Genomic DNA, 25,629 nt, shown 5'->3' on the forward strand with positions numbered 1-25,629 from the left:
ATACCGGTGTGCCAAGCTTGTAGTGTCATGCCAAAGAAAACTCTAGGCTGTCATCGCTGCCAAAAGCGCTTTAACAAAGTACTGAGTAAAGGGTCTGAATACTTATGTAAATGTGATATTTCAGTTGATTTATTATGGGGTATTGAGTCATTATGGGGTATTGAGTCATTATGGGGTATTGTGAATAGATTGATGAGAAAAAACTATTTCCCTCTCCCCCTCCTTCCCCTCCTCCCCATTCCCTCTCCCCCTCCTCCCCATTCCCTCTCCCCCTCCTCCCCTTGTCCTCTCCCCTCCTCCCCATGCCCTCTCCCCTCCTCCCCATTCCCTCTCCCCCTCCTCCCCATTCCCTCTCCCCCTCCTCCCCATTCCCTCTCCCCCTCCTCCCCTTGCCCTCTCCCCTCCTCCCCATTCCCTCTCCCCCTCCTCCCCATGCCCTCTCCCCCTCCTCCCCATGCCCTCTCCCCTCCTCCCCATTCCCTCTCCCCCTCCTCCCCATTCCCTCTCCCCTCCTCCCCTTGTCCTCTCCCCTCCTCCCCATTCCCTCTCCCCCTCCTCCCCATTCCCTCTCCCCCTCCTCCCCATTCCCTCTCCCCCTCCTCCCCATGCCCTCTCCCCTCCTCCCCATTCCCTCTCCCCCTCCTCCCCATGCCCTCTCCCCCTCCTCCCCTTGCCCTCTCCCCTCCTCCCCATTCCCTCCCCCCTCCTCCCCATGCCCTCTCCCCCTCCTCCCCTTGCCCTCTCCCCTCCTCCCCATTCCCTCCCCCTCCTCCCCTACCCCCTCCCCCTTCCCTCCCCCTCCCCTGCCCCTCCCCATCCCCCCCTCTCCCCTCCTCCCCATGCCCTCTCCCCACCTCCCCATTCCCTCTCCTCCTCCTCCCCATGCCCTCCCCCTCCTCCCCTGCCCCTCCCCATTGCCCTCTCCCCCTCCTCCTTTGCCCTCTCCCCTCCCCCTCCCCATTCCCTCTCCCCCTCCTCCCCATGCCCTCTCCCCCTCCTCCCCTTGCCCTCTCCCCTCCTCCCCATTCCCTCCCCCTCCTCCCCTTGCCCTCTCCCCTCCTCCCCATTCCCTCTCCCCCTCCTCCCCATGCCCTCTCCCCCTCCTCCCCTTGCCCTCTCCCCTCCTCCCCTCCCTCCTCCCCATTCCCTCTCCCCCTCCTCCCCATGCCCCTCCCCTCCTCCCCATTCCCTCTCCCTCCTCCTCCTCTTGCCCTCTCCCCTCCTCCCCATTCCCTCTCCCCCTCCTCCCCATGCCCTCTCCCCCTCCTCCCCTTGCCCTCTCCCCTCCTCCCCATTCCCTCTCCCCCTCCTCCCCATTCCCTCTCCCCCTCCTCCCCTTGCCCTCTCCCCTCCTCCCCTTTCCCTCTCCCCTCCTCCCCATTCCCTCTCCCCCTCCACCTTTGCCCTCTCCCCACCTCCCCATGCCCTCTCCCCCTCCTCCCCTTGCCCTCTCCCCCCCCTCCCCTTGCCCTCTCCCCTCCTCCCCTTGCCCTTCCTCGCCCTCTCCCCCTCCTCCCTTGCCCTCTCCCCTCCTCGCCCTCTCCCCATTCCCTCTCCCCCTCCTCCCCATGCCCTCTCCCCCTCCTCCCCATTCCCTCTCCCCCTCCTCCCCTTGCCCTCTCCCCTCCTCCCCATTCCCTCTCCCCCTCCTCCCCATGCCCTCTCCCCTCCTCCCCTTGCCCTCTCCCCTCCTCCCCATTCCCTCTCCTCCTCCTCTTGCCCTCTCCCCTCCTCCCCATTCCCTCTCCCCCTCCTCCCCATGCCCTCTCCCCCTCCTCCCCTTGCCCTCTCCCCCTCCTCCCCATTCCCCTCCCCCTCCTCCCCATTCCCTCTCCCCCTCCTCCCCTTGCCCTCTCCCCTCCTCCCCATTCCCTCGCCCCTCCCCCTTTCCCTCTCCCCTCCTCCCCATTCCCTCTCCCCCTCCACCTTTGCCCTCTCCCCTCCTCGCCCTCTCCCCTCCTCGCCCTCTCCCCTTTCCCCCTCACATCTCTCCATAGGGAGAACATGTTGGTAACTCTGCACTACAGTCCATATCCACAGAGTCCAGTAAAGTAAGCAACTTAATGTGTTCAAAAGGGAATTGGTCCAACATAGCCTGCACTGCACTGTTGTTTTCTGGGAATGAAACGTGAGGCGTTACATGTGAATGACTCAATCAGTTTATATAACATTGAGAGTGACAGGCTTACATTCAGTTAGGGACCTCAACTGTGTCATCCACGGTTAGTGTTTAATAAAACAAACATTAAAACAAATCATCAAATCTCAGTATAAAACCCAACCACACAAAAAGTATAAAACACCTCAAATAAAAATCAGTATGAAGTCAAAACTATTATAATAATTGCCACTTTTAATTCAGAACCGAAACTATTTTTGCTCCTATCAATAAGACTGAAGTCCAAAACAAGTCAACAGTGACCCTCCCATTCACCTTTAGGCATTTCAACACTGCCTCCTAGTGGTGAAACTATGGACTGTGTCCCAAATATTCTCTACATTACTATTTACCAGAGCTCAATGGGCCCTTGTCAAATGTAGTGCACTATATAGGGATAAGGTGCCATTTGGGACACAGTCATAGCCTGGGCTGTTATTAACAGGTGTTCTAGGGTGGGCTGTTATTAACAAGTGTTCTAGGGTGGGCTGTTATTAACAAGTGTTCTAGGGTGGGCTGTTATTAACAAGTGTTCTAGGGTGGGCTGTTATTAACAGGTGTTCTAGGGTGGGCTGTTATTAACAAGTGTTCTAGGGTGGGCTGTTATTAACAAGTGTTCTAGGGTGGGCTGTTATTAACAAGTGTCATAGGGTGGGCTGTTATTAACAAGTGTTCTAGGGTGTTCTACAGTGGGCTGTTATTAATGGGTGTTCTAGGGTGGGCTGTTATTAACGGGTGTTCTACAGTGGGCTGTCATTAACGGGTGTTCTAGGGTGGGCTGTTAATAACGGGTGTTCTACAGTGGGCTGTTATTAATGGGTGTTCTAGGGTGGGCTGTTATTAACGGGTGTTCTACAGTGGGCTGTTATTAACGGGTGTTCTACAGTGGGCTGTTATTAACAGGTGTTTTACAGTGGGCTGTTATTAACGGGTGTTCTAGGGTGGGCTGTTACTAACAAGTGTTCTAGGGTGGGCTATTATTAACAAGTGTTCTAGGGTGGGCTGTTATTAACAAGTGTTCTAACGGGTGTTCTAGAGTGGGCTGTTATTAACAAGTGTTCTAGGGTGGGCTGTTATTAACGGGTGTTCTACAGTGGGCTGTTATTAACGGGTGTTCTAGGGTGGGCTGTTACTAACAAGTGTTCTAGGGTGGGCTATTATTAACAAGTGTTCTAGGGTGGGCTGTTATTAACAAGTGTTCTAGGGTGGGCTGTTATTAACAAGTGTTCTAGGGTGGGCTGTTATTAACAAGTGTTCTAGGGTGGCTGCTGTTATTAACAAGTGTCCTAGTGTGGGCTGTTATTAACAGGTGTTCTACAGTGGGCTGTTAATAATGGGTGTTCTACAGTGGGCTGTTACTAACGGGTGTTCTAGGGTGGGCTGTTATTAACGGGTGTTCTACAGTGGGCTGTTATTAACGGGTGTTCTAGGGTGGGCTGTTAATAACGGGTGTTCTAGGGTGGGCTGTTATTAACAGGTGTTTTACAGTGGGCTGTTATTAACGGGTGTTCTAGGGTGGGCTGTTATTAACGGGTGTTTTACAGTGGGCTGTTATTAACAGGTGTTCTACAGTGGGCTGTTATTAACAGGTGTTCTACAGTGGGCTGTTATTAACAGGTGTTCTACAGTGGGCTGTTATTAATGGGTGTTCTACAGTGGGCTGTTATTAACGGGTGTTCTAGGGTGGGCTGTTATTAACAGGTGTTTTACAGTGGGCTGTTATTAACGGGTGTTCTACAGTGGGCTGTTATTAACAGGTGTTCTACAGTGGGCTGTTATTAACAGGTGTTCTACAGTGGGCTATTATTAACAGGCGTTCTACAGTGGGCTGTTATTAATGGGTGTTCTATAGTGGGCTGTTATTAATGGGTGTTCTACAGTGGGCTGTTATTAATGGGTGTTCTACAGTGGGCTGTTATTAACGGGTGTTCTAGGGTGGGCTGTTATTAACAGGTGTTTTACAGTGGGCTATTATTAACGGGTGTTCTACAGTGGGCTGTTATTAACAGGTGTTTTACAGTGGGCTGTTATTAACGGGTGTTCTACAGTTGGCTGTTATTAACAGGTGTTCTACAGTGGGCTGTTATTAACGGGTGTTCTACAGTGGGCTGTTATTAACAGGTGTTTTACAGTGGGCTGTTATTAACGGGTGTTCTACAGTGGGCTGTTATTAACGGGTGTTCTACAGTGGGCTGTTATTAACAGGTGTTCTACAGTGGGCTGTTATTAACAGGTGTTCTACAGTGGGCTGTTATTAACAGGTGTTCTACAGTGGGCTGTTATTAACGGGTGTTCTACAGTGGGCTGTTATTAACGGGTGTTCTACAGTGGGCTGTTATTAACAGGTGTTTTACAGTGGGCTGTTATTAACGGGTGTTCTAGGGTGGGCTGTTATTAACGGGTGTTCTACAGTGGGCTGTTATTAACAAGTGTTCTAGGGTGGGCTGTTATTAACGGGTGTTCTAGGGTGGGCTGTTATTAACGGGTGTTCTACAGTGGGCTGTTATTAACAAGTGTTCTAGGGTGGGCTGTTATTAACGGGTGTTCTACAGTGGGCTGTTATTAACGGGTGTTCTACAGTGGGCTGTTATTAACGGGTGTTCTACAGTGGGCTGTTATTAACGGGTGTTCTAGGGTGGGCTGTTATTAACGGGTGTTCTACAGTGGGCTGTTATTAGCAAGTGTTCTAGGGTGGGCTGTTATTAACGGGTGTTCTAGGGTGGGCTGTTATTAACGGGTGTTCTACAGTGGGCTGTTATTAACAAGTGTTCTAGGGTGGGCTGTTAATAACGGGTGTTCTACAGTGGGCTGTTATTAACGGGTGTTCTAGGGTGGGCTGTTATTAACAGGTGTTCTAGGGTGGGCTGTTACTAACAGGTGTTTTACGGTGGGCTGTTATTAACGGGTGTTCTAGGGTGGGCTGTTAATAACGGGTGTTCTACAGTGGGCTGTTATTAACGGGTGTTCTACAGTGGGCTGTTAATAACGGGTGTTCTAGGGTGGGCTGTTATTAACGGGTGTTCTAGGGTGGGCTGTCATTAACGGGTGTTCTACAGTGGGCTGTTATTAACGGGTGTTCTACAGTGGGCTGTTATTAACGGGTGTTCTACAGTGGGCTGTTATTAACGGGTGTTCTACAGTGGGCTGTTATTAACAAGTGTTCTAGGGTGGGCTGTTATTAACGGGTGTTCTACAGTGGGCTGTTATTAACGGGTGTTCTAGGGTGGGCTGTTATTAACGGGTGTTCTACAGTGGGCTGTTAATAACGGATGTTCTAGGGTGGGCTGTTAATAACGCGTGTTCTACAGTGGGCTGTTATTAACAAGTGTTCTAAGGTGGGCTGTTATTAACAAGTGTTCTAGGGTGGGCTGTTATTAACGGGTGTTCTACAGTGGGCTGTTAATAACGGGTGTTCTACAGTGGGCTGTTATTAACAAATGTTCTAGGGTGGGCTGTTATTAACGGGTGTTCTACAGTGGGCTGTTATTAACAGGTGTTCTAGAGTGGGCTGTTATTAACAAGTGTTCTAGGGTGGGCTGTTATTAACGGGTGTTCTACAGTGGGCTGTTATTAACAAGTGTTCTAGGGTGGGCTGTTATTAACGGGTGTTCTAGGGTGGGCTGTTATTAACGGGTGTTCTACAGTGGGCTGTTATTAACAAGTGTTCTAGGGTGGGCTGTTATTAACGGGTGTTCTACAGTGGGCTGTTATTAACGGGTGTTCTACAGTGGGCTGTTATTAACGGGTGTTCTACAGTGGGCTGTTATTAACGGGTGTTCTAGGGTGGGCTGTTATTAACGGGTGTTCTACAGTGGGCTGTTATTAGCAAGTGTTCTAGGGTGGGCTGTTATTAACGGGTGTTCTAGGGTGGGCTGTTATTAACGGGTGTTCTACAGTGGGCTGTTATTAACAAGTGTTCTAGGGTGGGCTGTTAATAACGGGTGTTCTACAGTGGGCTGTTATTAACGGGTGTTCTAGGGTGGGCTGTTATTAACAGGTGTTCTAGGGTGGGCTGTTACTAACAGGTGTTTTACGGTGGGCTGTTATTAACGGGTGTTCTAGGGTGGGCTGTTAATAACGGGTGTTCTACAGTGGGCTGTTATTAACGGGTGTTCTACAGTGGGCTGTTAATAACGGGTGTTCTAGGGTGGGCTGTTATTAACGGGTGTTCTAGGGTGGGCTGTCATTAACGGGTGTTCTACAGTGGGCTGTTATTAACGGGTGTTCTACAGTGGGCTGTTATTAACGGGTGTTCTACAGTGGGCTGTTATTAACGGGTGTTCTACAGTGGGCTGTTATTAACAAGTGTTCTAGGGTGGGCTGTTATTAACGGGTGTTCTACAGTGGGCTGTTATTAACGGGTGTTCTAGGGTGGGCTGTTATTAACGGGTGTTCTACAGTGGGCTGTTATTAACAAGTGTTCTAGGGTGGGCTGTTATTAACGGGTGTTCTACAGTGGGCTGTTATTAACGGGTGTTCTAGGGTGGGCTGTTATTAACGGGTGTTCTACAGTGGGCTGTTAATAACGGATGTTCTAGGGTGGGCTGTTAATAACGCGTGTTCTACAGTGGGCTGTTATTAACAAGTGTTCTAAGGTGGGCTGTTATTAACAAGTGTTCTAGGGTGGGCTGTTATTAACGGGTGTTCTACAGTGGGCTGTTAATAACGGGTGTTCTACAGTGGGCTGTTATTAACAAATGTTCTAGGGTGGGCTGTTATTAACGGGTGTTCTACAGTGGGCTGTTATTAACAGGTGTTCTAGAGTGGGCTGTTATTAACAAGTGTTCTAGGGTGGGCTGTTATTAATGGGTGTTCTAGGGTGGGCTGTTATTAACGGGTGTTCTACAGTGGGCTGTTATTAATGGGTGTTCTACAGTGGGCTGTTATTAACAGGTGTTCTACAGTGGGCTGTTAATAACGGGTGTTCTAGGGTGGGCTGTTATTAACGGGTGTTCTAGGGTGGGCTGTTATTAACGGGTGTTCTAGGGTGGGCTGTTATTAACGGGTGTTCTAGGGTGGGCTGTTATTAACAAGTGTTCTAGGGTGGGCTGTTATTAACAAGTGTTCTAGGGTGGGCTGTTATTAACAAGTGTCATAGGGTGGGCTGTTATTAACAAGTGTTCTAGGGTGTTCTACAGTGGGCTGTTATTAATGGGTGTTCTAGGGTGGGCTGTTATTAACGGGTGTTCTACAGTGGGCTGTCATTAACGGGTGTTCTAGGGTGGGCTGTTAATAACGGGTGTTCTACAGTGGGCTGTTATTAATGGGTGTTCTAGGGTGGGCTGTTATTAACGGGTGTTCTACAGTGGGCTGTTATTAACGGGTGTTCTACAGTGGGCTGTTATTAACAGGTGTTTTACAGTGGGCTGTTATTAACGGGTGTTCTAGGGTGGGCTGTTACTAACAAGTGTTCTAGGGTGGGCTATTATTAACAAGTGTTCTAGGGTGGGCTGTTATTAACAAGTGTTCTAACGGGTGTTCTAGAGTGGGCTGTTATTAACAAGTGTTCTAGGGTGGGCTGTTATTAACGGGTGTTCTACAGTGGGCTGTTATTAACGGGTGTTCTAGGGTGGGCTGTTACTAACAAGTGTTCTAGGGTGGGCTATTATTAACAAGTGTTCTAGGGTGGGCTGTTATTAACAAGTGTTCTAGGGTGGGCTGTTATTAACAAGTGTTCTAGGGTGGGCTGTTATTAACAAGTGTTCTAGGGTGGGCTGTTATTAACAAGTGTCCTAGTGTGGGCTGTTATTAACAGGTGTTCTACAGTGGGCTGTTAATAATGGGTGTTCTACAGTGGGCTGTTACTAACGGGTGTTCTAGGGTGGGCTGTTATTAACGGGTGTTCTACAGTGGGCTGTTATTAACGGGTGTTCTAGGGTGGGCTGTTAATAACGGGTGTTCTAGGGTGGGCTGTTATTAACAGGTGTTTTACAGTGGGCTGTTATTAACGGGTGTTCTAGGGTGGGCTGTTATTAACGGGTGTTTTACAGTGGGCTGTTATTAACAGGTGTTCTACAGTGGGCTGTTATTAACAGGTGTTCTACAGTGGGCTGTTATTAACAGGTGTTCTACAGTGGGCTGTTATTAATGGGTGTTCTACAGTGGGCTGTTATTAACGGGTGTTCTAGGGTGGGCTGTTATTAACAGGTGTTTTACAGTGGGCTGTTATTAACGGGTGTTCTACAGTGGGCTGTTATTAACAGGTGTTCTACAGTGGGCTGTTATTAACAGGTGTTCTACAGTGGGCTATTATTAACAGGCGTTCTACAGTGGGCTGTTATTAATGGGTGTTCTATAGTGGGCTGTTATTAATGGGTGTTCTACAGTGGGCTGTTATTAATGGGTGTTCTACAGTGGGCTGTTATTAACGGGTGTTCTAGGGTGGGCTGTTATTAACAGGTGTTTTACAGTGGGCTATTATTAACGGGTGTTCTACAGTGGGCTGTTATTAACAGGTGTTTTACAGTGGGCTGTTATTAACGGGTGTTCTACAGTTGGCTGTTATTAACAGGTGTTCTACAGTGGGCTGTTATTAACGGGTGTTCTACAGTGGGCTGTTATTAACAGGTGTTTTACAGTGGGCTGTTATTAACGGGTGTTCTACAGTGGGCTGTTATTAACGGGTGTTCTACAGTGGGCTGTTATTAACAGGTGTTCTACAGTGGGCTGTTATTAACAGGTGTTCTACAGTGGGCTGTTATTAACAGGTGTTCTACAGTGGGCTGTTATTAACGGGTGTTCTACAGTGGGCTGTTATTAACGGGTGTTCTACAGTGGGCTGTTATTAACAGGTGTTTTACAGTGGGCTGTTATTAACGGGTGTTCTAGGGTGGGCTGTTATTAACGGGTGTTCTACAGTGGGCTGTTATTAACAAGTGTTCTAGGGTGGGCTGTTATTAACGGGTGTTCTAGGGTGGGCTGTTATTAACGGGTGTTCTACAGTGGGCTGTTATTAACAAGTGTTCTAGGGTGGGCTGTTATTAACGGGTGTTCTACAGTGGGCTGTTATTAACGGGTGTTCTACAGTGGGCTGTTATTAACGGGTGTTCTACAGTGGGCTGTTATTAACGGGTGTTCTAGGGTGGGCTGTTATTAACGGGTGTTCTACAGTGGGCTGTTATTAGCAAGTGTTCTAGGGTGGGCTGTTATTAACGGGTGTTCTAGGGTGGGCTGTTATTAACGGGTGTTCTACAGTGGGCTGTTATTAACAAGTGTTCTAGGGTGGGCTGTTAATAACGGGTGTTCTACAGTGGGCTGTTATTAACGGGTGTTCTAGGGTGGGCTGTTATTAACAGGTGTTCTAGGGTGGGCTGTTACTAACAGGTGTTTTACGGTGGGCTGTTATTAACGGGTGTTCTAGGGTGGGCTGTTAATAACGGGTGTTCTACAGTGGGCTGTTATTAACGGGTGTTCTACAGTGGGCTGTTAATAACGGGTGTTCTAGGGTGGGCTGTTATTAACGGGTGTTCTAGGGTGGGCTGTCATTAACGGGTGTTCTACAGTGGGCTGTTATTAACGGGTGTTCTACAGTGGGCTGTTATTAACGGGTGTTCTACAGTGGGCTGTTATTAACGGGTGTTCTACAGTGGGCTGTTATTAACAAGTGTTCTAGGGTGGGCTGTTATTAACGGGTGTTCTACAGTGGGCTGTTATTAACGGGTGTTCTAGGGTGGGCTGTTATTAACGGGTGTTCTACAGTGGGCTGTTAATAACGGATGTTCTAGGGTGGGCTGTTAATAACGCGTGTTCTACAGTGGGCTGTTATTAACAAGTGTTCTAAGGTGGGCTGTTATTAACAAGTGTTCTAGGGTGGGCTGTTATTAACGGGTGTTCTACAGTGGGCTGTTAATAACGGGTGTTCTACAGTGGGCTGTTATTAACAAATGTTCTAGGGTGGGCTGTTATTAACGGGTGTTCTACAGTGGGCTGTTATTAACAGGTGTTCTAGAGTGGGCTGTTATTAACAAGTGTTCTAGGGTGGGCTGTTATTAACGGGTGTTCTACAGTGGGCTGTTATTAACAAGTGTTCTAGGGTGGGCTGTTATTAACGGGTGTTCTAGGGTGGGCTGTTATTAACGGGTGTTCTACAGTGGGCTGTTATTAACAAGTGTTCTAGGGTGGGCTGTTATTAACGGGTGTTCTACAGTGGGCTGTTATTAACGGGTGTTCTACAGTGGGCTGTTATTAACGGGTGTTCTACAGTGGGCTGTTATTAACGGGTGTTCTAGGGTGGGCTGTTATTAACGGGTGTTCTACAGTGGGCTTTATTAGCAAGTGTTCTAGGGTGGGCTGTTAACGGGTGTTCTAGGGTGGGCTGTTATTAACGGGTGTTCTACAGTGGGCTGTTATTAACAAGTGTTCTAGGGTGGGCTGTTAATAACGGGTGTTCTACAGTGGGCTGTTATTAACGGGTGTTCTAGGGTGGGCTGTTATTAACAGGTGTTCTAGGGTGGGCTGTTACTAACAGGTGTTTTACGGTGGGCTGTTATTAACGGGTGTTCTAGGGTGGGCTGTTAATAACGGGTGTTCTACAGTGGGCTGTTATTAACGGGTGTTCTACAGTGGGCTGTTAATAACGGGTGTTCTAGGGTGGGCTGTTATTAACGGGTGTTCTAGGGTGGGCTGTCATTAACGGGTGTTCTACAGTGGGCTGTTATTAACAGGTGTTCTACAGTGGGCTGTTATTAACGGGTGTTCTACAGTGGGCTGTTATTAACGGGTGTTCTACAGTGGGCTGTTATTAACAAGTGTTCTAGGGTGGGCTGTTATTAACGGGTGTTCTACAGTGGGCTGTTATTAACGGGTGTTCTAGGGTGGGCTGTTATTAACGGGTGTTCTACAGTGGGCTGTTATTAACAAGTGTTCTAGGGTGGGCTGTTATTAACGGGTGTTCTACAGTGGGCTGTTATTAACGGGTGTTCTAGGGTGGGCTGTTATTAACGGGTGTTCTACAGTGGGCTGTTAATAACGGATGTTCTAGGGTGGGCTGTTAATAACGCGTGTTCTACAGTGGGCTGTTATTAACAAGTGTTCTAAGGTGGGCTGTTATTAACAAGTGTTCTAGGGTGGGCTGTTATTAACGGGTGTTCTACAGTGGGCTGTTAATAACGGGTGTTCTACAGTGGGCTGTTATTAACAAATGTTCTAGGGTGGGCTGTTATTAACGGGTGTTCTACAGTGGGCTGTTATTAACGGGTGTTCTAGAGTGGGCTGTTATTAACAAGTGTTCTAGGGTGGGCTGTTATTAATGGGTGTTCTAGGGTGGGCTGTTATTAACGGGTGTTCTACAGTGGGCTGTTATTAATGGGTGTTCTACAGTGGGCTGTTATTAACAGGTGTTCTACAGTGGGCTGTTAATAACGGGTGTTCTACAGTGGGCTGTTATTAACGGGTGTTCTAGGGTGGGCTGTTAATAACGGGTGTTCTAGGGTGGGCTGTTAATAACGGGTGTTCTACAGTGGGCTGTTATTAACGGGTGTTCTAGGGTGGGCTGTTAATAACGGGTGTTCTACAGTGGGCTGTTATTAACAGGTGTTCTAGAGTGGGCTGTTATTAACAAGTGTTCTAGGGTGGGCTGTTATTAACGGGTGCTCTACAGTGGGCTGTTATTAACGGGTGTTCTAGGGTGGGCTATTATTAACAAGTGTTCTAGGGTGGGCTGTTATTAACAAGTGTTCTAGGGTGGGCTGTTATTAACAAGTGTTCTAGGGTGGGCTGTTATTAACAAGTGTTCTAGGGTGGGCTGTTATTAACAAGTGTCCTAGTGTGGGCTGTTATTAACAGGTGTTCTACAGTGGGCTGTTATTAACGGGTGTTCTACAGTGGGCTGTTATTAACGGGTGTTCTAGGGTGGGCTGTTAATAACGGGTGTTCTAGGGTGGGCTGTTATTAACAGGTGTTTTACAGTGGGCTGTTATTAACGGGTGTTCTAGGGTGGGCTGTTATTAACGGGTGTTTTACAGTGGGCTGTTATTAACAGGTGTTCTACAGTGGGCTGTTATTAACAGGTGTTCTACAGTGGGCTGTTATTAACAGGTGTTCTACAGTGGGCTGTTATTAATGGGTGTTCTACAGTGGGCTGTTATTAACGGGTGTTCTAGGGTGGGCTGTTATTAACAGGTGTTTTACAGTGGGCTGTTATTAACGGGTGTTCTACAGTGGGCTGTTATTAACAGGTTTTCTACAGTGGGCTGTTATTAACAGGTGTTCTACAGTGGGCTATTATTAACAGGCGTTCTACAGTGGGCTGTTATTAATGGGTGTTCTATAGTGGGCTGTTATTAATGGGTGTTCTACAGTGGGCTGTTATTAATGGGTGTTCTACAGTGGGCTGTTATTAACGGGTGTTCTAGGGTGGGCTGTTATTAACAGGTGTTTTACAGTGGGCTGTTATTAACGGGTGTTCTACAGTGGGCTGTTATTAACAGGTGTTTTACAGTGGGCTGTTATTAACGGGTGTTCTACAGTTGGCTGTTATTAACAGGTGTTCTACAGTGGGCTGTTATTAACGGGTGTTCTACAGTGGGCTGTTATTAACAGGTGTTTTACAGTGGGCTGTTATTAACGGGTGTTCTACAGTGGGCTGTTATTAACGGGTGTTCTACAGTGGGCTGTTATTAACAGGTGTTCTACAGTGGGCTGTTATTAACAGGTGTTCTACAGTGGGCTGTTATTAACAGGTGTTCTACAGTGGGCTGTTATTAACGGGTGTTCTACAGTGGGCTGTTATTAACGGGTGTTCTAGGGTGTTCTACAGTGGGCTGTTATTAACAAGTGTCATAGGGTGGGCTGTTATTAACAAGTGTTCTAGGGTGTTCTACAGTGGGCTGTTATTAATGGGTGTTCTAGGGTGGGCTGTTATTAACGGGTGTTCTACAGTGGGCTGTCATTAACGGGTGTTCTAGGGTGGGCTGTTAATAACGGGTGTTCTACAGTGGGCTGTTATTAATGGGTGTTCTAGGGTGGGCTGTTATTAACGGGTGTTCTACAGTGGGCTGTTATTAATGGGTGTTCTAGGGTGGGCTGTTATTAACGGGTGTTCTACAGTGGGCTGTTATTAATGGGTGTTCTACAGTGGGCTGTTATTAACAGGTGTTCTACAGTGGGCTGTTAATAACGGGTGTTCTACAGTGGGCTGTTATTAACGGGTGTTCTAGGGTGGGCTGTTAATAACGGGTGTTCTAGGGTGGGCTGTTAATAACGGGTGTTCTACAGTGGGCTGTTATTAACGGGTGTTCTAGGGTGGGCTGTTAATAACGGGTGTTCTACAGTGGGCTGTTATTAACAGGTGTTCTAGAGTGGGCTGTTATTAACAAGTGTTCTAGGGTGGGCTGTTATTAACGGGTGTTCTACAGTGGGCTGTTATTAACGGGTGTTCTAGGGTGGGCTGTTACTAACAAGTGTTCTAGGGTGGGCTATTATTAACAAGTGTTCTAGGGTGGGCTGTTATTAACAAGTGTTCTAGGGTGGGCTGTTATTAACAAGTGTTCTAGGGTGGGCTGTTATTAACAAGTGTTCTAGGGTGGGCTGTTATTAACAAGTGTCCTAGTGTGGGCTGTTATTAACAGGTGTTCTACAGTGGGCTGTTAATAATGGGTGTTCTACAGTGGGCTGTTACTAACGGGTGTTCTAGGGTGGGCTGTTATTAACGGGTGTTCTACAGTGGGCTGTTATTAACGGGTGTTCTAGGGTGGGCTGTTAATAACGGGTGTTCTAGGGTGGGCTGTTATTAACAGGTGTTTTACAGTGGGCTGTTATTAACGGGTGTTCTAGGGTGGGCTGTTATTAACGGGTGTTTTACAGTGGGCTGTTATTAACAGGTGTTCTACAGTGGGCTGTTATTAACAGGTGTTCTACAGTGGGCTGTTATTAACAGGTGTTCTACAGTGGGCTGTTATTAATGGGTGTTCTACAGTGGGCTGTTATTAACGGGTGTTCTAGGGTGGGCTGTTATTAACAGGTGTTTTACAGTGGGCTGTTATTAACGGGTGTTCTACAGTGGGCTGTTATTAACAGGTGTTCTACAGTGGGCTGTTATTAACAGGTGTTCTACAGTGGGCTATTATTAACAGGCGTTCTACAGTGGGCTGTTATTAATGGGTGTTCTATAGTGGGCTGTTATTAATGGGTGTTCTACAGTGGGCTGTTATTAATGGGTGTTCTACAGTGGGCTGTTATTAACGGGTGTTCTAGGGTGGGCTGTTATTAACAGGTGTTTTACAGTGGGCTGTTATTAACGGGTGTTCTACAGTGGGCTGTTATTAACAGGTGTTTTACAGTGGGCTGTTATTAACGGGTGTTCTACAGTTGGCTGTTATTAACAGGTGTTCTACAGTGGGCTGTTATTAACGGGTGTTCTACAGTGGGCTGTTATTAACAGGTGTTTTACAGTGGGCTGTTATTAACGGGTGTTCTACAGTGGGCTGTTATTAACGGGTGTTCTACAGTGGGCTGTTATTAACAGGTGTTCTACAGTGGGCTGTTATTAACAGGTGTTCTACAGTGGGCTGTTATTAACAGGTGTTCTACAGTGGGCTGTTATTAACGGGTGTTCTACAGTGGGCTGTTATTAACGGGTGTTCTACAGTGGGCTGTTATTAACAGGTGTTTTACAGTGGGCTGTTATTAACGGGTGTTCTAGGGTGGGCTGTTATTAACGGGTGTTCTACAGTGGGCTGTTATTAACAAGTGTTCTAGGGTGGGCTGTTATTAACGGGTGTTCTAGGGTGGGCTGTTATTAACGGGTGTTCTACAGTGGGCTGTTATTAACAAGTGTTCTAGGGTGGGCTGTTATTAACGGGTGTTCTACAGTGGGCTGTTATTAACGGGTGTTCTACAGTGGGCTGTTATTAACGGGTGTTCTACAGTGGGCTGTTATTAACGGGTGTTCTAGGGTGGGCTGTTATTAACGGGTGTTCTACAGTGGGCTGTTATTAGCAAGTGTTCTAGGGTGGGCTGTTATTAACGGGTGTTCTAGGGTGGGCTGTTATTAACGGGTGTTCTACAGTGGGCTGTTATTAACAAGTGTTCTAGGGTGGGCTGTTAATAACGGGTGTTCTACAGTGGGCTGTTATTAACGGGTGTTCTAGGGTGGGCTGTTATTAACAGGTGTTCTAGGGTGGGCTGTTACTAACAGGTGTTTTACGGTGGGCTGTTATTAACGGGTGTTCTAGGGTGGGCTGTTAATAACGGGTGTTCTACAGTGGGCTGTTATTAACGGGTGTTCTACAGTGGGCTGTTAATAACGGGTGTTCTAGGGTGGGCTGTTATTAACGGGTGTTCTAGGGTGGGCTGTCATTAACGGGTGTTCTACAGTGGGCTGTTATTAACGGGTGTTCTACAGTGGGCTGTTATTAACGGGTGTTCTACAGTGGGCTGTTATTAACGGGTGTTCTACAGTGGGCTGTTATTAACAAGTGTTCTAGGGTGGGCTGTTATTAACGGGTGTTCTACAGTGGGCTGTTATTAACGGGTGTTCTAGGGTGGGCTGTTATTAACGGGTGTTCTACAGTGGGCTGTTAATAACGGATGTTCTAGGGTGGGCTGTTAATAACGCGTGTTCTACAGTGGGCTGTTATTAACAAGTGTTCTAAGGTGGGCTGTTATTAACAAGTGTTCTAGGGTGGGCTGTTATTAACGGGTGTTCTACAGTGGGCTGTTAATAACGGGTGTTCTACAGTGGGCTGTTATTAACAAATGTTCTAGGGTGGGCTGTTATTAACGGGTGTTCTACAGTGGGCTGTTATTAACAGGTGTTCTAGAGTGGGCTGTTATTAACAAGTGTTCTAGGGTGGGCTGTTATTAACGGGTGTTCTACAGTGGGCTGTTATTAACAAGTGTTCTATGGTGGACTGTTATTAACGGGTGTTCTAAAGTGGGCTGTTATTAACAGGTGTTCTAGGGTGGGCTGTTATTAACGGGTGTTCTAGGGTGGGCTGTTAATAACGGGTGTTCTACAGTGGGCTGTTATTAACGGGTGTTCTACAGTGGGCTGTTATTAACAAGTGTTCTAGGGTGGGCTGTTAATAACGGGTGTTCTACAGTGGGCTGTTATTAACGGGTGTTCTACAGTGGGCTGTTATTAACAAGTGTTCTAGGGTGGGCTGTTAATAACGGGTGTTCTACAGTGGGCTGTTATTAACAAGTGTTCTAGGGTGGGCTGTTATTAACGGGTGTTCTACAGTGGGCTGTTATTAACGGGTGTTCTACAGTGGGCTGTTATTAACGGGTGTTCTACAGTGGGCTGTTATTAACAAGTGTTCTAGGGTGGGCTGTTATTAACGGTTGTTCTACAGTGGGCTGTTATTAACAGGTGTTCTAGAGTGGGCTGTTATTAACGGGTGTTCTAGGGTGGGCTGTTATTAACAGGTGTTTTACGGTGGGCTGTTATTAACGGGTGTTCTAGGGTGGGCTGTTATTAACGGGTGTTCTACAGTGGGCTGTTATTAACAAGTGTTCTAGGGTGGGCTGTTAATAACGGGTGTTCTACAGTGGGCTGTTATTAACGGGTGTTCTAGGGTGGGCTGTTATTAACGGGTGTTCTAGGGTGGGCTGTTAATAACGGGTGTTCTACAGTGGGCTTTTATTAACAAGTGTTCTAGGGTGGGCTGTTATTAACGGGTGTTCTAGGGTGGGCTGTTAATAACGGGTGTTCTACAGTGGGCTGTTATTAACAAGTGTTTTACGGTGGGCTGTTATTAACGGGTGTTCTAGGGTGGGCTGTTATTAACGGGTGTTCTACAGTGGGCTGTTATTAAGGGTGTTCTAGGGTGGGCTGTTAATAACGGGTGTTCTAGGGTGGGCTGTTACTAACAGGTGTTCTACAGTGGGCTGTTATTAACGGGTGTTCTACAGTGGGCTGTTAATAACGGGTGTTCTACAGTGGGCTGTTATTAACAGGTGTTCTAGAGTGGGCTGTTATTAACAAGTGTTCTAGGGTGGGCTGTTATTAACAGGTGTTCTACAGTGGGCTGTTATTAACAAGTGTTCTAGGGTGGGCTGTTAATAACGGGTGTTCTACAGTGGGCTGTTAATAACGGGTGTTCTAGGGTGGGCTGTTAATAACGGGTGTTCTACAGTGGGCTGTTATTAACAAGTGTTCTAGGGTGGGCTGTTAATAACGGGTGTTCTACAGTGGGCTGTTATTAACACGTGTTCTAGGGTGGGCTGTTAATAACGGGTGTTCTAGGGTGGGCTGTTATTAACAGGTGTTCTACAGTGGGCTGTTATTAACGGGTGTTCTACAGTGGGCTTTTATTAACGGGTGTTCTACAGTGGGCTGTTATTAACGGGTGTTTTACGGTGGGCTGTTATTAACGGGTGTTCTGTGGTATTATAGTGCGCTCCAACATTGGGACAGATTATTTTGTGTCCAATAGAAGTTAATGGTAAATAACGTATTGTGTCATGACTTTTTTACTTTTATTGTAAATAAGAATAGATTGTTTCTGAACACTTCCACATTAATCTGGGTGCTACCATGGTTATAGATAATCCTGAATGAACCGTGAGAAAGTTGCTTGTTGTTATGATATAAAATGCTAACCTCCCCTGTTATTGTAATGGTGAGAGGTTAGCATGTCTTAGGGGTACGATATAAAATGCTAACCTCCCCTGTTATTGTACTGGTGAGAGGTTAGCATGTCTTAGGGGTATGATATAAAATGCTAACCACTCCCTGTTATTGTACTTGTGAGAGGTTAGCATGTCTTAGTGGTATGATATAAAATGCTATTCTCCCCAGTTATTGGTAATGGTGAGTGGTTAGCATGTCTTGGGGGTATGATACATAATGCTAACCTCCCCTGTTATTTGTAATGGTGAGTGGTTAGCATGTCTTGGGGGTATGATACATAATGCTAACCTCCCCTGTTATTGGTAATGGTGAGAGGTTAGCATGTCTTGGGGGTATGATATAAAATGCTACCCTCTCCTGTTATTGGTGATGGTGAGAAGTTAGAATGTCTTGGGGGTATGATACAAAATGCTAACCTCCCCTGTTATTGTAATGGTGAGAGGTTAGCATGTCTTGGGGTTATGATATAAAATGCTACCCTCCCCTGTTATTGTAATGGTGAGAGGTTAGCATGTCTTGGGGGTATGATATAAAATGCTAACCTCCCCTGTTATTGTAATGGTGAGAGGTTAGCATGTCTTGTGGTATGATATATAATGCTAACCTCCCCTGTTATTGTAATGGTGAGACGTTAGCATGTCTTAGGGGTATGATATAAAATGCTAACCTCCCCTGTTATTGTAATGGTGAGAGGTTAGCATGTCTTAGGGGTATGATATAAAATGCTAACCTCCCCTGTTATTGTAATGGTGAGAGGTTAGCATGTCTTAGGGGTATGATATAAAATGCTAACCTCCCCTGTTTTTGTAATGGTGAGAGGATAGCATGTCTTAGAGGTTAGAATATTTGTGAGTCTAACTTTCTCATGCATCATTATTGACGATTCATTCAGGATTATCCATAATCACAGTAGCTTCCACATGAATGTATTAGTGTTCTATTCTACATTATATTCTATGTACAAAAGGTGCTTTAGTTTCTAAACAGTTCAACCAATATGGATGACAGTCTGCACTTTAACCTCATATTCATTGTGTCTTTTCAAATCCAAAGTGATGGAGTACAGAGCCTAAACAAATTGTCACTGTCCCAATACTTCTGGAGATCACTGTGTTTTTTCTGTTATATTGTGTTTTTATCTGACGTTCTTCTCTAGGGGGTTGAAGAGGATTTCTCACATTCAACAGACGTGCTTCTCTAGGGGGTTGAAGAGGATTTATCTTACAGGCAACACTCCCCTCGGTCATCTCACAGCTGTGACCTCAACAGCCTTCAGGACACAGAAACAATACCACTTAAAACAATGAGCCCCGTAGAGCCCACAGACAGACTCTCAGTAACTGTAGCAAGACCAGCTCACCTGGGATGTCAGGAAGCTAGAGAGCAGCTGTTGCTCCTCCAACATACCTACAACCTGTTCCTGCTAGTCTAGTCTGGAGACAGGCTGACAAGTGTCCTGGGGGGAGCCCCTGTGTTTCTCTCAGAGAGTGTGTGTGAAAGAGACAGACAGTAACTGATGGCAGCAGCAGTAGGATGTGCATAATGTTTCTGCCACCGTCTCTTATGACCAAAAAGAGCTTCTGGACATCAGGGATTTGTCACGCCCTGGTCTTAGTATTTTATGTTTATATATTTATTTGGTCAGGCCAGGGTGTGACATGGGTTTATTTTGTGTTGTGTTTTCGTATTGGGGTTTTAGTAGGCATTGGGATTGTGGCTGAGTAGGGGTGTCTAGCATAGTCTATGGCTGCCTGAGGCGGTTCTCAATCAGAGTCAGGTGATTCTCGTTGTCTCTGATTGGGAACCATATTTAGGTAGCCTGGGTTTCACTGTGTGTTTTGTGGGTGATTGTTCCTGTCTTTGTGTTTGCACCAGATAGGACTGTTTCGGTTTTCATTATTTCATTTTGTTAGTTTTGTAGTCTCTGTATGTATAGGTTTTCCTTCATTAAAATATATAATGAATCATCATCACACTGCATTTTGGTCCGATCCTTGTTCTACCTCTTCGTCAGAGGAGGAGATAGAAGAGAGCCGTTACAGGATTACTCGCCTTGTGCTGGACGAAGATTTTTAACGAAGGATTTACGACACCGACAAATCATCCCTGTGATTCACATGAAGAAGAGACAGAGATATCGGGGTCGTAGGTCGGGGTGCCTTGTAAGGATCCGACTGCAAGTGGGTCATCTGCCTCTACCATCAGTCTTATTCGCCAACGTACAATCATTGGATAACAAAATGGAGGAGCTATGATCACGAATATCCTACCAACAGGACATTACAAACTGTAATATCTTATGTTTCACCGAGTCGTGGCTGAACGATGACATGGATAGCTGGCTGGGTTTACGCTGCGTCGGAAAGAAAAGCTGCCTCCGGTAAGACAAGGGGTGACGGTCTATGTATATTTGTAAACAGCTGGTGTACGAAATCTAATATTAACGAAGTAATGCGTACGGCCCAGTACATCACTGGGGCCAAGCTTCCTGCCATCCAGGACCTCTCTACCAGGCAGTGTCAGAGGAAGGCCCTAAAATTTGTCAAAGACTCCAGCCACCCTAGTAATAGACTGTTCTCTCTGTTACCACACGGCAAGCGGTACCAAGCACCAAGTCTAGGTACAAAAGGCTTCTTAACAGCTTCTACCCCCAAGCCATAAGACTCCTGAACATCTAATCAAATGGCTACCCGGGCTATTTGCATCGGAAATGGACAGCTCATGGTGCTGAAAGTCAGAAAATTCCATAATTTCTACTGTTTTCATTTTAATTCGACTTTACTATCAACAAGAGGGCTTTCTATAGTCAAGTGGAAGACAATTCTAACATTCTTCAAAAAGGAACAGGTTTCAATTGCAAATTTTACAAGATTCATTTATCTGCAACAGAGCATGCTAAACTTAATTTTCTTATTTTAGTTCAAACAAGAGGCACTGTCATCCTTATAAACAAACACGCCCCAGTCATATCTGACCACGCCCCAGTCATATCTGACCACGCCCCAGTCATATCTGACCCACGCCCCAGTCATATCTGACCACGCCCCAGTCATATCTGACCTCGCCCCAGTCATATCTGACCACATACGAGTGTAGATAGATCTGGATCTCGGCACAACAACCCCCAAAATAAGATGTTGGAGACTTAATGCATCCACCCTTAAAGTGGAACTGACAGCGTTTTAACTACTTTCCAGATAATATCAGTCCAAAATACCACATTTCCAGTTTATGCTACAAAACCAACTTTGGCTAATATGCTACCGTATCTATTTATGTAGCAAGTTAAAAACACAGAGCCTAATGTTAGCTTGCTAGCAGCTAGGAGGACGTCATGTCAGTGGAGGAGTGGGTGGCTGTCCTCTTATCGTTTTTCATTGGCTACAGCAAGAGATGTACGTGCCATTTGGTTAGCTAGCAATAAATGGCCATCACTATGCTGAACGACTTATCCAGTTAGCATCTCTCGCATTTGCAAATTCACTCTGGCTAGCGATCTACTCCGATTTCAGAGCACTCTTCAGAGATAGTAAATTCATCAGTTATTCTGCACTAACAAGCAAGACCCGGCGAAGAAGGAAAGAAATTCCACAAATTAGCTTAAGACACACCTGTTAATTGAAATGCAATCCAGGTGACTATCTCATGAAGCTGGTTGAGAGAATGCCAAGAGTGTGCAAAGCATTGTGTCCCACCACCCGCCAACCCCTCTTTTTACGCTTCTGCTACTCTCTGTTCATCATATATGCACAGTCACTTTAACGATATCTACATGTACGTACTACCTCAATAAGCCTGACTAACAGGTGTCTGTATATAGCCTTGCTACTCTTTTTTCAAATGTCTTTTTACTGTTGTTTTATTTCTTTACTTACACACACACACCTTTTTTGGGCACCATTGGTTAGAGCGTGTAATTAAGCATTTCACTGTAAGGTTTACACCTGTGGTATTCGGCGCATGTGACAAATAAACTTTGATTTGGAGGCTATTTGAAGAATCTCAAATATAAAATATATTTTGATTTCTTTAACACTTTTTTGTTACCTACATGATTCTATGTGTTATTTCATAGTTTTAATGTCTTCACTATTATTCTACAATGTAGAAAATAAAAATAAAAGAAAAACCCTTGAATATGTAGGTGTTCTAAAACTTTTGACCGGTAGTGTATTAGTCAATTTGTCCTAATTAATCTTGTCCCCTAAAATGGGGGGACTACGTACCAAAAGTGCTGTAATTTCGAAACAATTGGGAATCGCCTGCTCGTCTTTCTGCAACTTGCCTGCCAATGCATGCGTTGTCCCAACCAAGCACCCAAGCTAACGGGCTAAAGTTGGCTAGCTTGCTGGCTAGCTACTTCCAGACACAAATGAGAGAACAGCTAACTCTGACTATTTTACCGGCCGTAGCAGAGCTGGTTAGGCTGTTTGCATGTTATCTAGAGTGCTGGTGACTAACTGTGCTGCTGTCAATAATTACCCCAACAATAATGTGCTGCTGTCAATAATTACCCTAACTAGTCAAAAGTTTAGTATTTTGTCCCATATTCCTAGCACGTAGTGATTACACCAAGCTTGTGACTCTAGAAACTTGTTGGATGCATTTGCTGTTTGTTTTGGTTGTGTTTCAGATCATTTTGTGCCCAATAAAAATGAACACTAAATAATGTAGTGTCTCATTTTGGAGTCACTTCCTGTAAATAATAATGTTTCTAAACACTTTCACAATAATGTGGATGCTACCATATTACCGATAGTCCTGAATGAATCGGGAATAATGATAAGTGAGAAAGTTAAAGGCATAAATATCAGATCCTGAGGTTTTCGTCAAAGATCTCTGTTGATCTTTCCCTCGATCCTGACTAGTCTCCCAGTCCCTGCCGCTGAAAAACATGCCCACAGCATGCTGTTGCCACCACCAGGCTTCACTGTACGGATGGTGCCAGGTTTCCTCCCGACGTGCCGGTTGGAATTCAGGCCAGAGTTCACTCTTGGTTTCATCAGACCAGACAATCTTGTTTCTCATGGTGTGAGAGTCTTTAGGTGCCTTTTGGCAAACTCCAAGCAGGCTTTCATGTGCCTTTTACTGAGGAGTGGCTTCTGTCTGGCCAATCTGCCATAAATGCCTGATTGGTGGAGTGCTGCAGAGATGGGAGAACCTTCAGAAGGACAACCATCTCCACTGAGGAACTCTGGAGCTCTGTCAGAGGGACCATCGGGTTCTTGGTCACCTCCGTGACTAAGGCCCTTCTCCGATTACTCAGTTTGGGAAGACAGGCAGCTCTAGGAAGAGTCTTGGTGGTTCCAAACTTCTTCCATTTAAGAATGATGGAGGGCAGTGTGTTCTTGAGGACCTCAATGCTGCAGACATTGTTTGGTACCCTTCCACAGATCTGTGCCTCGACACAATCCTGTCTTTGAGCTCTACGGACAATTCCTTCCACCTCATGGCTTGGTTTTTGCTCTGACGTACTGTCAACTGTGGGACCTTATATAGACATGTGTGTGCCTTTCCAAATCATGTCCAATCAATTGAATTTACAACAGTTGGACTCAAATCAAGTTGTAGAAACATCAAGGATGATCCATGGAAACAGTACGCATCTGAGCTCAATTTCGAGTCTCCTAGCAAAGGGTCTGAATACAGTATGTTTTTTTTTTTTTTTTAATGAATTCATAAACATTTCTAATAACCTGTTTTAGCTTTGTCATTATGAGGTTGTGTGAGTAGATCGATGAGGATCTTTATTTAATCCATTTTAGAATAAGGCTGTTACGAAACAAAATGTGGAAAAAGTCAAGGGGTCTGTATACTTTCCGAATGCACTGTATATAAACAGAAACACCGGTTAACACGCATAAACAAAAACACAGGTTAACAGAAACACAGGTTAACAGAAACACAGGTTAACAGAAACAGGTTAACAGAAACACAGGTTAACAAAAACACAGGTTAACAGAAACACAGGTTAACACGTATAAATAAAAACACAGGTTAACATATATAAACAGATATTTACTTACATGGTACAGACACGTTCTAGGAAGCTGCTGACCAGACTCTCATGTTTACTACAGAGATCCTTCTGGAACTGATTCTTCATCCAGTCCTCTATGTTACAGACCTTGACCCTGGAGCTGTGCCAGGTGACAGCCAGATAGCGCAGCGACGATCCTAACACATAGTTCTCTCTCCTCAGCTCAGAGGGGGAGTGGAACAAGAGCAGTGACCACAGCCTGGGGTCCAGGTAGACCTCTCTGAGCCGATGGCAGGTCAGGGAGAAAGCCCTACAACTGTCTTTATCCAGGTAGGAGAGGAGGTGGAGGAGACACTCCTGGTTCAACTGGGTGATGGTGAGGTCCGTAGTGGGCTGGATGAGCTTGGTGGTGCTGGTGTCCATGCTTGCACGGTGAGACAGACACAGAAAGACTGGCTGACCAGGCTCCGATGGACAGAGAGAGGCCTCGTCTGATCCTCGGGTCCCCAAAGCTTATCACTGACCAGCTGCCTCCAGGCTACAATGAGGCAGCAGCAAATTGACTGTATTGTCCTGCCTGGATATATGATGCCTTCTCAGCACAGGCTGAGAGCTTGGAGCAGGGTGGGGGGCTAGAGGGTAACACAGTTGCTGCTGGACATATAAGGCTGTGGAATGGAGGTTATTTTGGGAGGTGGAGGCCAACTGTTTGGTGGAGCTGTCAGAGAGAGAAGTGCGTGAGCTAAGACACACACTCCCTCTGTGAGAGACAGACACACACACAAACCCCTCTCTCCCATCTGTCAACCTGTTTCCTCCACAGGTTCTGGCAGTTTGGACACCTACTCATTCAAGGGTTTCCTTTATTTTTTAAAACTATTTTCTACATTGCAGAACAATAGTGAAGACATCTATGAAATCACATGTATGGAATCATGTAGTAACCAAAAAAGTGTTAAAGAAATCAAAAATATATTTTATATTCAAGGTTCTTCAAATAGCCATCCTTTGCCTTGATGACAGCTTTGCACACTTGGTCCGGTGATCACACATGCCTCAAGCACACATAGGTTACGTTACCTGCTTGCAAATGTGTGCCAAATGTTTCATAGTATTTCTGATTAACTCCCCACCACCTATTATTTTCTTTACAGAAAACCACAGAACCACCACTGCAATATAGGCCTACACTTAGCACCTTTTCATCCATCTACAAACAGGATTATTCCACTGTCACCATAGGGTAACCCTTTTTGGCTCCAGGTAGAACCCCTTCTGTTTCTAGATAGAACCCTTTTTGGCTCCAGGTAGAACCCCTTCTGTTTCTAGATAGAACCCTTTTGGGCTCCATTCCACAGAGGGTTCTACCTGGAACCAAAAAGTGTTCTCCTTTGGTGACAGCCGAAGAAACCTGTTGGAAGGCCTTGGACCGACCATGAGGCCCTGGACCATGCTGCACTGAGATGGGCACAGAGGTATGTATGTAGTCTTTTCAGTGTGGCGGAAAATTAATTGAACAGGAGAACAGGATGTGGTTGGTTGAGGAGGGAGAGAGGTGGGTTGAACAGGATGTGGTTGGTTGAGGAGGGAGAGCAGGGGGGTGGTGGGTTGAACAGGATGTGGTTGATTGAGGAGGGAGAGCAGGGGTGGTTGGGTTGAACAGGATGTGGTTGATTGAGGAGGGAGAGCGGGGGGGGAGAACAGCTACAGTGATGCTGATTGGTTGCTCTGGCTCATCATTTCTTGACTAAAAGAAATATAGATTTATAAATGAGTTTGACATTGCCATAGTTCAACAGCTGAAAAGCCTTCATTAACATTCTCCCACAGACAGCAAGACATTCAGTATTCACTGAATGAAGGAGCCTAGCCATCTACAATTCCATTCATCAATTAAATAAATTATACTATCGCACA

General features: G+C 46.1%; 1 protein-coding gene across 1 annotated transcript in view; it reads right to left on the minus strand.

The window, feature by feature from the left end:
- fbxl22 (F-box and leucine-rich repeat protein 22) overlaps positions 1-24,339 on the minus strand; it is a 28,707-nt gene extending 4,368 nt beyond the window's left edge. The window contains exon 1 of the mRNA XM_042325015.1: positions 23,759-24,339. Coding sequence (XP_042180949.1) covers positions 23,759-24,135 — 377 coding nt within the window. The 5' untranslated portion in view covers positions 24,136-24,339. The remainder of the gene's footprint in view (positions 1-23,758) is intronic.
- Between the last annotated feature and the right edge of the window lie 1,290 nt (positions 24,340-25,629).

The sequence above is a fragment of the Oncorhynchus tshawytscha genome, linkage group LG01 (genome assembly GCF_018296145.1).
Source record: "Oncorhynchus tshawytscha isolate Ot180627B linkage group LG01, Otsh_v2.0, whole genome shotgun sequence".
Lineage (NCBI taxonomy): Eukaryota > Metazoa > Chordata > Actinopteri > Salmoniformes > Salmonidae > Oncorhynchus > Oncorhynchus tshawytscha.